The sequence below is a fragment of the Solanum verrucosum genome, unplaced genomic scaffold (assembly GCF_900185275.1).
Source record: "Solanum verrucosum unplaced genomic scaffold, falcon-dt-bn FXZP01000102.1, whole genome shotgun sequence".
In the NCBI taxonomy this organism is placed as follows: Eukaryota; Viridiplantae; Streptophyta; class Magnoliopsida; order Solanales; family Solanaceae; genus Solanum; species Solanum verrucosum.
In genome coordinates this window covers 1,756,964-1,770,428 of record NW_026019930.1, presented here as the reverse complement: position 1 = coordinate 1,770,428, position 13,465 = coordinate 1,756,964, and the positions used below count along the sequence as shown (strand labels likewise).

Sequence of the window (13,465 nt, the reverse complement as noted above, 5' to 3'; positions counted from 1 at the left end):
AATGTAAAAATTCATACCTGTAATCTACGTGTCGTAAAAGTACATTTTTTGTTATTCTTCATACCACCTTTTCATTTGCTAAAAAGGTTATGTAAAGGACTAAGGTGGCCCATGTTTTTCATTCACTACACATATATTCAAGGCGGAATGATCTGGGAGACTCATGTACTTGAATTCGTTTGTCAATTGAATCCCCCTATTTATTACTTTGCCAACAAAGCTCTTAAGCTCATTAGAACACACCATTTTAATTAAATGAGAAATGATGTTTGATAAGGAACTAAACATGTTTAGGGAAAGAACATATTATGATCACCAGGAAATATAATGTGACAAATGAAATTATTCCTCTTGATTCAAATATTTTTTTATTTCGATTCAAAGAATTAAAAATTTAATCTAATAGAAAATGTTTTCTCCTTTAATGAGTATAAGTTAATTGAGTTAGTGGGTATCGAATACCAATTACTAAATCTGTAAAGAAAGTAGTAATATATACTTCACTAAAAAGTACTCCATTTGTTTTTTTAGGTATAAAATTGTAGTGTGCTGAATCTTATATCAAATGTAAGATTATCATAACACAATATTACGTGAGAATTAAACAGTCCAATTTTTTAAAACTAAAGCATGGAGAGTGTTAATGGAATCAAATCCAGAATTTCTAATCAGCAATGATTAATTGTTGATTTGATGGATAGTTTTGGCCTTTGGTGCAAAAAGGATAGTTTACTCTTGAAACTTGTACCCCATTGCATCATCACACCCTCTTAATTCTTCCTAAAATACATCATCATTTTTAAGAATATGACACGAATGGTCTATGTAATTATCTACCCTTTGACCGTATCTACCTTTGTGCAAAATAATAATAATAATAATAATAATAATAATAATAATAATAATAATAATAATAATAATAATAATAGTAGTAGTAATAATAATAATAATAATAATAATAATAATAATAATAATAATAATAAAAATATTATTATTATTATTATTATTATTATTATGTCCATAAATACCTAATTTTCCCCTCCAACTATATCTAAGAAACAATAAATTTGAACAATGATCTAAATTTGAAATCGATGGGGTGAGTCGAGAATTATAAGATTTCATGTCTAAAATCTTGTAGGGATAAGTATAGATATTATATATTTGATTGGTCGTTCAAAAATAATTATATTCTCTAATTAAATATTATTATTTTTTATATCAAAAGTGTGTATATATATCTAAAAAATATACAATTCTTGATTACTATTTCGTGGACAACTATCTATGTCAATTTCTCATTAAAAAAATATTACTCATTTCGTCTCAATTTATTTGACATTTTTTCCCTTTTAGTCGGTCCTAGACGTTAAAATGTCTAGTTTACCATTAATAATGAGATGACTTATTAATAATAACAACATATTTTAGATCGCAAATTTCAAAAGTCATTTTTTTCTTTCTTAAATTTCGTGTCAAATCAAATTAACACCATCACATATATTGGGACGATGACATATATGATTTTCCCCCCATTTGTTTAAGTTAGAATGGATAAAGTTATTTGGTACTTATATTGGTGCGAACTGCGAAGAAACACATAATCGATGAAATTAATCGAGTCGTATGCAAATCGATACGAACATTAGCGATAATAAAAAAACTAATGAATGAATAAAACCCTAATTAGTTAGCATGTCCGTTAAGAAGTGGTAGAATATATACATGTTAAGAATGACAAGAAGAAAGACAATGGACATGTGGATTAGTTGCTGGGAAATGCATTGCTTTCGTCACATAACGTGGTCCTCGTCCTATACTATAATTAAATAACCTTATCTTAGGATCTATGGTAGGTTTGTTTATTTATTAACTTACACGAAAATCTATGTTTACTTGAAATAGGAGTATTATTTTATAGTCTAGTCCCATATCCTCGTAATAACATGATTTCAAACTTTGAATTTTGAAAAGTGAGTGTGTATATGTGGATGTAATTAAAACATAATTTGAAAGAAACGGCTCATTTGTTGTTTAGTCAAATGATACATGAAATACAGTCTGTTTTTCCATTCACTTTCTAAGTAATAGTTTCGATGAAGTTTATGAAATAGAAGACAAAAGTTCCACTTTGACCTTCTTGGAACATGTCCAAGAGAATGGATTGATTCAATCAAAACCAAAAAGGGAGAAAATGAGAGGACCCCAAAAAAGAATTAGAAAATACTAGTGAAAGATATGTGGGCAAAAATTAATTTCAATATCAGAATAATAATTTGTATTTGATTATGTAAGATATATACAAACTTTTGGTTACACCACACAATTACATATATAACATGTATTTGATTATAAACTTGTTGATTAATTAATACATACTTCCACCCTATTTTATTATTTGACCATAATGAGTGTATATGGTTTATATATTAAACATGCGCAGATAAAATAAAAACTTATTTGTATCCGATATTTACTCCCATCTTATAAAACATAACACATAACTGAAGATATAATAAAATTAAATAACTGAAAAATTAATTAATACAACATTTAACATTACAATTCATTTTGACGAGCATAACTTAGTGGATCTAGTTAAAAGCAGAAAGCTGATTCATGAGTTGTCCAACTCCACTTGTTATTTGGGCTCCATTTTACAATGAGAATGTCCAAACTAAATGAGTCAAAGGCAGCCCAAAATTATAAGGAGTGGGGTCATTTGCACTTTTGCTATGTTGCGTAAAAAACATTTACAGATCATATAGTATTATATTTCACAAAGTTATGTTTGACGCCTCTAGAGAATTATTTCATAATATTTCACAAATTATGTTTGACGCCTCTAGAGAATTATTTCATAAGTTATGTTTGGCGCCAAGAAGTTATGTTTTGGTAGAGAGGATCAATTTGAAGGGTAAAAAGTTTAAAACTAGCCTATGTGAAGAGTAAAAATTAAAAATCAATCTATTAGAACACAAATCGTGTCATTAATGTCAAGTAGAGTGCTTGAGGACCTAACTAATAAATATTAAACTCACTTGGACATAAACAAATTAAATTACGAAATTACAAAACATAATCAAACAAATTCTTCCACGAAAAGAGGTGTGGCAAGTTACCAAGTCAGAATTAGTAATCAATCATGATACCATGTCTATAAAATCCGTAAATTTTTCATTTCCATTTGTTCCTCACTACTTATTTGTTAAAAAGGAATAATTAAGGTTAATATGCTAATTAAGGTGATCCTATATCTAACTAATTAGCAAAACTAGGTTCTTTGTACAGGAATTAGAGGTGGCCTGCTCCTGCTTATAGAAGAACTTGGTCTTTTACTAGTATAACAAGATGATAAAATGAACTCCTTGAAGCTTTCTTGAACATGATTGGCTTAGGAAGTGTATATGACTTGTATAACGACTTCTTCATTTTCCTATTACAACGATTTTCCTTCTTTGGAAGATCTTCTAAACTTGTAACTCTTCCCAAACATGTAAATGACTCCGATTTCCCCTCATAATACTCCGAAAGCCCTTTCCTACATTCAAAAATCTTCACATATTACAATACTGACGTTATACTATCAGTGTATATAAGTTAAATAATTTCAATTTAAATAACTTACTTGATTGGCAATTGAGCCATAAGAGTCGATAAATCGGACAAAGCCCCATCCGAAGATGCATCATCCATTGTCTCTAGTGAAGAATTACAATTTAAAATCGAAATCGTTGACGATGATTCTCCGATCGACGAAGACGATTGACTATTATTATCACCTTCATTAATCTTCCATGAAGAACAATTTTTGTTCTCCAAATTATTACCACATTGAAACCATTTATCTTTAAACATCTCAATATTGCCATCACCCATTTTAGGTATACTAAGAACAAGAAAAAAGTGAAAAGAAACAACTTTTTGGTCGATTAGGATTGGAAAAAAACATGGGATTTTTCTGAATGTTGAGGAAACATATATATAGGTGTCTATGCATAAGAAGATAATGTGTGGATTTAGTTAATTTTACAGATCAACATTAAAAAAAAATAGTACACGTGTCAAAAGTTGAATAGGAAGGGCAGGTCTTAAAAGTGGGAATTCTTGATAAATGAAAAATAAATAATTCAGAATTGAATATGTCCTGCCTGCTTGCCTTATCCTAATATTCGATATTATCTTCTTCTATAGTTGGTTGGTTTCCAATGAATGCCTTCAATATCGAGGATAAACATTATCATTTTATTTCCTGATTTAATGCCTTGTATAAATATTTTTTACGTTATTATCAAGTAGTAATTTTAATTTAATATGACACGTAATCAAGCTTTTTATCTCTAATTTGACTCTTTTTTTTTTCTTTTTTAGGAAAAAGTTATTATTTAATTTGTATCTATTTATAGATAATTGAATACTATAAATTAAAATTCCTTTATATTATCGACCCATAAAAAGTGAACTTATCGATCATTAGAATGAGTTAAGAAGATAGAAAGGGAAACCATCCATATCCGTGTCATGGTGTCAGTGTCTGTCTTGGTCTCTTAGGCCCTCAATTGGCTGACATATATATTTGAAAATTAAAAGATAATTCGGTACCTAAAGTATTTCGTGTTAATAGGATTGAAAAAAGACTATCTAGTTAAAAGTGTAAGGTTCTAATGCAATTATTAGTAATTGTTTTTATGTTCGAATTTATAATTTATAAATCATACAGAAATAATTTTATCATTGCTCGAAGATTCTTTATACATTAAAAAAAAACGTAATTTAATTATTGTTCCAAATTCTTATCAGAAACAATGGTTCTACATCAACTGATCAACACCACTGACTTGGCAAACACGAGAGGTATTACTTTAGTTCTTCTTTGGAAACCACTCAAAATATGATAAAATATAAAAGATGGGAAAATTATATATCCCTCATAAAGAAAGGAATGTTAAATATCTTACTAATATTAATGAAGGTTATAAGTTGTATATACATTTCAAATTAAAATTATAGTCTAATTTATGTCATTAAAGTGTTAACACATCAAAACTAACTTTTAGCAATAATATATGTAGAGATAATTAACAAAAAAGTGTTAAAGTCATGACTGACATTAATTATTTGTCATTAGATCCATTATTGTTATAGACTTAAACACATTTGCAAAGAATGTTAATTGTCACTAAAAAAAACATACTCCCCCTATTTCACATTAAGTAATTGAATTGTTGAGACATTTTTCATTTTTCAAATTAACTTAATTGTTCAATTTTTAAGACTACTTTTGGAATGTTCTTTCAATTTTACCCTTCATTAGTTAGTATTGAAATTAGTTATTATAATTAATGTAGTTATTTTAATCATAAATTTGACAATAATTAATAAGGGTAAAAATAGAAAGTTATGCCTAATTTATGTCTTAATTTTCTTTTCTTAAAGAGTGTGAAACACCTCAACAATTTAATTAATTTGAAATAGAGGAAATAGTTAATAACAATTAAGTTATTGCCATTAATTAGTCACTGTTAAAATTTATTTTTAATATAGCGGATAGAGTCTTTTAAGAACAAACAACGATACTTGAAGGGAGCAATATATTCTCTTGAAAAGAAATGGGTCAGCATAACGCTTACCACTTTAACTTAAATAGAAAAAAAAGAAGTGGCACCTTTTAAGTATAATATTGATGTAAAGATGTATTTAGTAGTTATATAATTCGTAACTTCTTGAATCTCAAAACGTTGTTGTTCTTCGATCCAATCATATTAATAACTCAATCAAAATAGTTATCTACAAAACGATTAAGAAGTCTTGTAATCCTTATAAATTTCTTTATTTGATCCGTATATGTGTGTTTTAATTTGAATAATTTTTTCGTCGACAAGTTGTTTGAGGCCTAACCGTTTTATTAAATCTAAATATAAATATTATAAGCCGGTTATCTACTTATATCTTTTGTGTTATTTTGAGATTTTTTAATAAATAAAAATATAATCTTTACTTAATTTAAACTTTGTTTTCATTTGTAAAATGTTGCAAAATCACTTTGATTCTTTCTTGTATAGATATAGATAAGGATGAGTAAAAGGACCAAAATATATGATCAGATGGTTGACGCAGCCACTAGTTTTTAAAATACTTTGTATATATCACCGCCCAACATTGAGACTCATCACTCACGTCTTTTTGATAATTTCCCATGCTTTCTTTGGCATATATTGTTGATTATTAAATGATGTTTAATTTGTCGGTGTGGAACTGTTTCTTTCGTAATTTGAAGTCTTGGATTTGAGTCTTAATAGTAGGGCTAGGGCTACACAGTACGAATTCAAAATAATTGAACTTTAAATAAATATTAAACATTGATTGAGAAATCTGTATAGATACTTCCATTATAAGTGGTAGTTAGAGTTACGATAACAGTATATCTTTTAAAAAAAGTAAATAAAATTTTGATTTCATTGTCACAGACTCACAGTATATAAATGTTAGACATCAAGGTTGATTTATATGGTTAGTGTTACTTTGTGCTGCGACTGCGAAGAGCACCAAGTAGAATCATCAATTAATTATGAGTACTTAGCCTCAAATAAGTTTTAAACAATCATAAAGTGTATTTGTCTCATCATTATTCAGGTCCGAAGAATCTAAACAAATACTTAGTTTGCAGAATCATTGAATATTGCTTCACAAGTTAGAATGTGCAATCAGATGTATATAAATACGAACAACACCATATATATAAAGTCACAATCTAAAATCGTACATGTTATAGTTATTTGTTCCAACACTTTTTAGAGAAGAAATCTTCAAAGAATCTACACGAACTTTGCTAGAATTGGAGAAGGAAGTAGGAGAAGAAGCAGAGGAAGTGTCTGTTCTTTTGAAATTGTAGAGAATGAAAAGATACCTTGGTTTCTCTCGTGAGAATCCTTTTATAATTCTAAAGTGACACAACTATTCAAATAAATATATATCTATTTTCTTTATCAAACACATCTGGAGAGAAACAAATGAGTGTCCTGACTTTCTGGCAAACAAAGGATACAGTATATAAAAATGGTCTTTAGTGGTGGTTTATTAGAGATATTAGCTTAATTGTCACTGTATATTTTTTTTAGAGGCAATTGACATTCTTTCTAAATATCCCTAAAAATTATAACGATATTAGATCTAATGACAATTAACTAATGTCAACAAAATATTTAATACTCTTTATTAATATGTATATTTATTACCGTTGAAAATTATCTTAGTTATAGTGACACAAGCATGTTAAAGATCTAATATTTGGAAAATGCGGTCAAGAATATGAAGTTTCTTTCTTAAGACTATAATCTGTTTGAATCTTTTCCAGTGTACCATTTTTTTGTGTTTTTGATTCTTTTGCAACTCTTCAAAACATAGGAAAACAGTTTACTCAAAAAAGAGATCCAATTAAAACATCTGTTTATTACAAAACGCGGTCTCTATAAAAAGTCTCACTAAAGTGATCAATACACAACACTGCTTCTTTCAGTAAACTATATAACTAAATTTATAACAAAAAGGAAATAGTAACCTTTAGGCTAGTTATTTCTTTGAGGGAAAAAAAAGAACCTCCAGTGACAATACAATCACCAAAAATACAAAAAAGATTAATTATGGGATTTATGAAATTTCAATAACCCTGGTCAATGAGGTAGTCTCCAATTTTCTCAACAACCATGTTACACTGTCCTGGAGTCACTGGTTCTTCGTAGATACCAAAAATCAGCGATTGACCTGTTTTCTTGATTGTTATTCCACCAGACCCCTACACAAAACACGACTTCAATTAATCTATTACCGTTAATTAATTGTATCATTTTTTATGTAGTGGTAGTTACAAATCTAACCAAACTTAGTAATTGCTCTAGGGCTTTTCAGAGCAAAACATTTACTAGCAGATTTGAATTGATTTTGATGAAAAGAAGAGTAACAATTAGGGGAGTGACCCGACACACGAATCCAGTCAAGGCTTCAACGTAGCTACCGAATATCGGTGGAACCAAAAAAATTAATTAAGGGAGTAGGGTAAACACCTTTTTGCCACGAATGACAGCGCCAGGTTCTCCTTGGATGACCATGTACTTTGCGCCGCTAAGGAATAGCCCAGTGGGAGCAAGAAATCCAGGTTCATCAAAATCTTTCATGATATTAATAATTTCCTCTGGTTTAAACTAAAACACAAAAATACAGCACATTAATTCAACAAGAAAGTATGCATGCAACATTATTTCTTAACAAAATTTATCAAGCAACGGTCATAACTTCAACAGTCATCCATGGCCCATCACCTGAGCCCTTGGTATAGACATGATGTTGGCATTACCTAACAGTTTGCTCAACTCCTCTTAACACTTATCACACACAATATGTTGTTCCAATAAATCGAACTCACAACCTTTATCATAATGTCAAAAGCTGCTATTAGCAAGGGCACATCATTATTTCTTAACAAAGTCTATTAAGCAATCATCATGTTCGACTATGATTCTCCATTTTAGGACAAACAATTAACCAGCATAATCATCAATGATGGATCAAATTTCACAACGAAAGGATAGATCCATTTCTGAGAGATGTAACATTGTTGTGAAACGAACAGATCCACAAGACTAGAGAGTAGTTACTCGATAAAATTACTATTAGCCAATTGATCCAAATATGACCATTAGTAATAAAATTCACAAGACTAGATACCATATATATACTCGATAAATTGTTATTGTAATTGATCCAAACATTACAATTATTAAAAAAAACATTTCCACAAGAGTACTACATAACACATACTCGATAAATTAGTTATGCATAAATTGATTCAGACATCATGATTATATAAAAATAACCTTAGGGAAGGCGGGGCTTTGAGCCCAAACGCTGCCATCAAAACCAAGAATAGCCGCCGAGGCAAGGCGATGGCCATCAAGGTCGCACATCAAGTGATCATCTACATAGGCTTGCCACGACATTTTGGCTACTCAAAAATGTTGTTTTTGTTTTTCCCTAATTAGTACCTAATTTGTTCTTGAATAAATTTTAACAATTGAGGCTTTGCAAAGTTGAATGGAGCAAAAGGGGGAAGAAGAGTATAAATAGGAAAGGTTTGCAAAAATTGGGAACTCACTTAGTGTTGGTTTTGAGGAAGAGAGAATGATGCGGGGTGTAACAAACACACGGCCCGATCTATTTTTTCTTACTGGATAATAAATATATATCTTAACATAGATAAATATTTTGTATACTTATATATATGGTTAAATTTAAATATAGGCCTAATCCATCGATGGCCACCTAAAGTTGACATAAATTTTCACTTAGACATCTTAACACTTACTACCAACGTGTGAAAAACTTATTCATTTTTATTTTATTTTTTTCGTCTTTTTCCCCATCTTTTAACCACCATCTCCCAAAACTTAAAATCCTTCCATGAAGAAGTAGATTTGATGGTGCTAATTAGTTGAAACAAAATCAACCAACATTATAGTATATCAAGCTATAATTAATTTGATTTATGAAAAAACATAAAACCAATAGAGAAAAACAATTGAGAAAGATTGAACAAGAGAGTCTTGCGTCTTAAGTGAAGAACTAATCATAAACTTGAAATAAAGAATTTCACTGAGAAAACTATTTGGGTTGGAGAGAGGTGGGGGTTCGGGTGGTAGGGGAAGATGATTTGGATGGGGGAGGGGTTTGGGGATCGGATGGGGGTGCTGGAGAAGATAATCTATGATAGGTTGTGTTTTTTTTAATTATTTGGGCTTTAAAAATGACACATGTCATTGAGTGATTGACCATTTTTTTTCTATATAAAATTCATTTTTTTTGTACATATATGCCACATGTGTCATCAGCGAGTGTGTTACACACACCTTATACATTTGGCTAATTGTCAAAAAGTGTCAAAACGATACAACGGGGCATGACATGAGGTGTCTAAAATGAACAAAACCTAATTAAAGTGTCTAAGTGAAAATTTGTGCCAACTTTAGGTGGTCACCGATGAGTTAGACCTTAAATATAAGGTAGTAGATATTATTAGATATATTATACGACTTCAAATCGCAACATAAAATTATGAAATGAAATCAGCGTTTTGATATGTGATTATATCAAGAGATGAAATCTCAAATTCTCCAAAAAGCATGATTTGGGAATTTCAAATCATGATTTGGAATTTTTTAAATACAAAAATTAACCCACAAGTTTATATTTTATTTTTAAAAAACCACATTTATATCTACTAACCGTATAAATAAAATTTATAATTCAAATCATTACTTTTTAAATCATTTATATCTCATATAACGATTATTCTCACTAACATAAAATTTATTATTATTTCAAATCAGTTCTTACTTTACCATTTATGTTCACCAAATTCATTATTTTTTATCAAATTTATTTAAAGACTTGTAGACTACAATTTATGTTTAATTTTTTTGAATTGAATTAATGTTTGATCAATAAATGTTGTATTTTTTAGAATGGCTTTGTGATAGAGTATTATGCGATTTTATTAACCTTTGCTTATTTGATAAAATTATATAAAGAATTTGGATAATTTTGATAAATTTTACAACTTATAAGGTTTTTATGTATATGAGAAAACATACAACAGAAAAAAGTCCAAATTGTATGTCCAAACAATACACTAGCAATGTGTGTCAATTCCCATAAAAAGAAAATCTACTAAATACCACTAACAAAATAACACTTGTTAAACTTGAGCGCTAACATTATGTGGCAAATTTGGAAAGGTAGGAATAGATGGTTGTTTAATCAGGAAAGGTTAGAGCCAAGATATATTGTTTCTAGATCTATGTTTAAGTATGAAAGTTTTTCTTCTTGTTCCTCTAGAAATCATCCTGTGATTAAACTAACAAATTTGCAAGATGGCATTTTATTGTTACAGATGCAGGATTGCAGAATTATGGAAGGGCAAGTATCGATATTGTGGCTTTGGATAGCCTTGGAACATGCTTCATGTCCATGGATTCCCAATTCAATTTGTTGGGAAAGTCATGACTTGTGAAGCGATTGCTATTAGGAAAACTCTTGAATATGCTATCAGTAAGGGATGGAAGAGAGTGAAGATTTTATCATATGCTAAAAATGTTGTTGATATGATTCAGAAATGAGTAACAACTTCATGAGAGATAGAAGTGTTGTGTGAAGACATTTGGAAGCTTTCAAGCATGTTCAATCATGTAGAATTTATTTATATTTCTAGATCTGTGAACAAAATAGCGGATAGTTTAGCTAGATACTCTATCCTTCTCCCAAGTTGGATCATCCAGATGCAAAAGATATGTTTAAACTATGATTTCCGTTGATGCAATAATAAAAGGGATTCTGTTTCGAATTCTTTTCCAAAGATTCCCTCAAAGGAAAAGCGGAAAATTCATTGGGATAGATGCAGGGCCAATTAATTTCCGCCAATTGTAGGAAGGGGTGAAACCTGACCTCCGCATTACAAAACTAGGAGTGAGAGCACATCCTTACTCTCTAACTTATCAAAACAAAAGGAAATAAAAAAGGAGGAGGGTTGCTCCTCGTCACATAAGCTTACAAAAAATTCTAGAATTCATAAACTAGAAGCAACCAATATAGCTAATTGTAACTAACTAGATAATGAAAGGCCAATTACTGGACCAATATTACAATTTTATATATATTTATAATAGAAATTTAATTAATTTTTGGGGAAAAAAATATTATTGTTGTGCCGTAATTTAACTATATCTTTAGAAAAATCACTTTTTGAAATGTTCTAAGTATAAATCAATTTTGAGAAATACTTAGAAAGAGTCGCCACTTAATTTTTTAAAGAAATTAAGAAAACTTATAATTTTCAAAGATTTAAACAGAAAAAATCATTTGAAGATACCAAAGAAGGTTCGGGGTTCAATTTACACTTCGAGAAGGATTTAAGCATTCGAAGTGTCCGCTAACATGCGGTTGACCTGCGACTTGACTAAAATGTATTTGACTATTTTTTGAAAAAATAATTTAACATAAAAATATATAATAACTTACACTATTCGATTAAGTTTGAAAAATAACTAAGGAATGAACCATTTTATTCTATCTTTTTAGAGGAAGAGACGTAAAATGAAAATATTTGAATTAAGGTGCAAGTGATTAGAAAACTAATAAAACTAGACTAATTAGAATTTATTTAGTTCATTTTAAAATAAATTAAACCAATTTAATAAATTAAAGTATGAAAAATCATTTTGAATTAATTGACTAACCTTTTGAGAAAATAACTAAGTAAGTATTTATTTATTTATTTATTTATTTACACTATTAGATTAACTTTAAGAAAATAGTTAAACAAAGAGCGATTTTATTTTTTAGGAAAAATGGGACCTTAATTGAAATATTTGATTTAGAGACAAGTAATAAGAATTTTAACGAAACTAAATTAGTTGGTTTTTATTTGAGTCATTTTTTGGTTTATGAAAAAAAAAAAAAACTATTTTAAACTAAAAAAAAATTGACTAAAGATTATAAATGAAAATACAAAAGTTGATAAAAATAAGATTTTGTTAGAAACAAAACAACATAGAGAAATAGTTCGTCTTTTGGGGAATTCGACTAAGTTGATTTACGATTATAAAGTTAGAGTTAAACAACAAACAATAAATAATCACAATTAAATAATTAGAGAGTAAGGGAGAAATTTGAATTTGGGCCCCCTTTTGAGCCAATTTCGTTGCTGTTTTTGGAGTTTAACACAATTCCCGTTTTTGGTATACAGCTTATGTATATTAGTGTATATCGACATGTATATCAGCCCTTTTCATGTATTTCTTGCTTCCAAACACTTGTATTTCACTCCAGCCCTGTATTCCTGCGTTTTTGACCTGTATATCGATGTATATAGTTGTATACATCTTGTATACAAACCCTTTTTCGGACTTTCGGACACCTGCAATCTGGATTTCCAGCCCTATATTTCCGTTCTATTGCTTTGGCTGACTCGATAAGGGGTAAGGTTGGGCCTTTGGACCAACGAAGAGATGCAAGGATAGGAAATGAGAGTCCAAAGTGGACTCGGGGCAGATTTCACATGCAAAGAAAGAGTGATAAGAGGGTTAGTCCGACGCATATCTAGCAAAATAATTCAAAACAAAATTAAAAAAAAAAAACTCAACTATAATGCCATTGTAAAAGAAAATCACGAGGCAATGCTTTTGGATTAAAAAAAATGTATCAGTAGCTAATCCAAGGCTGATTGTCCTTGATTACAGATATTGGCAAATGCATATTAAAAGAAAATTAATACCATATAAGTGATTTAAGAGAGTTTGGCATGGAGAGACATTTATTACAATGAAAAAAAGAAGAAGCTAAAACTAAAATAAGGAAATGAAAGCAACTTTGTCATTTTCATACACTATCCAAAGTAAGAAATAAAAGGAAAACGAAG

The 13,465-nt window shown here is 29.4% G+C and overlaps 2 protein-coding genes across 2 annotated transcripts; both read right to left on the bottom strand.

Moving 5' to 3' along the window:
* Window positions 1-3,212: 3,212 nt before the first annotated feature.
* Window positions 3,213-4,117, bottom strand: LOC125830024 (protein OXIDATIVE STRESS 3 LIKE 2-like). The gene is made up of 2 exons (XM_049509244.1): window positions 3,629-4,117; window positions 3,213-3,541 (listed from the first exon to the last, which is right to left on the bottom strand). The coding sequence occupies exons 1-2, from the start codon at window positions 3,877-3,879 to the stop codon at window positions 3,316-3,318; spliced, it is 477 nt and encodes a 158-aa protein (XP_049365201.1). The 5' UTR covers window positions 3,880-4,117; the 3' UTR covers window positions 3,213-3,315.
* A 3,496-nt stretch (window positions 4,118-7,613) lies between these two features.
* LOC125830035 (profilin-1-like) lies at window positions 7,614-9,188 on the bottom strand. The gene is made up of 3 exons (XM_049509254.1): window positions 8,871-9,188; window positions 8,061-8,198; window positions 7,614-7,792 (listed from the first exon to the last, which is right to left on the bottom strand). Exons 1-3 carry the CDS (start codon window positions 8,991-8,993, stop codon window positions 7,658-7,660), a joined length of 396 nt encoding a protein of 131 aa, XP_049365211.1. The 5' UTR covers window positions 8,994-9,188; the 3' UTR covers window positions 7,614-7,657.
* Between the last annotated feature and the right edge of the window lie 4,277 nt (window positions 9,189-13,465).

Excerpts from the sequence above, each read along its gene's own strand:
- LOC125830024 (XM_049509244.1), bottom strand. The coding sequence starts at position 3,879 with ATGGGTGATGGCAATATTGAGATGTTTAAAGATAAATGGTTTCAATGT. Across the intron at positions 3,542-3,628 it reads ATGGCTCAATTGCCAATCAA|GAAAGGGCTTTCGGAGTATT; the intron begins GTAAGTTATTTA and ends TTTTGAATGTAG.
- LOC125830035 (XM_049509254.1), bottom strand. The coding sequence starts at position 8,993 with ATGTCGTGGCAAGCCTATGTAGATGATCACTTGATGTGCGACCTTGAT. Across the intron at positions 8,199-8,870 it reads AAAGCCCCGCCTTCCCTAAG|TTTAAACCAGAGGAAATTAT; the intron begins GTTATTTTTATA and ends TTTGTGTTTTAG. Across the intron at positions 7,793-8,060 it reads CTGTCATTCGTGGCAAAAAG|GGGTCTGGTGGAATAACAAT; the intron begins GTGTTTACCCTA and ends TGTTTTGTGTAG.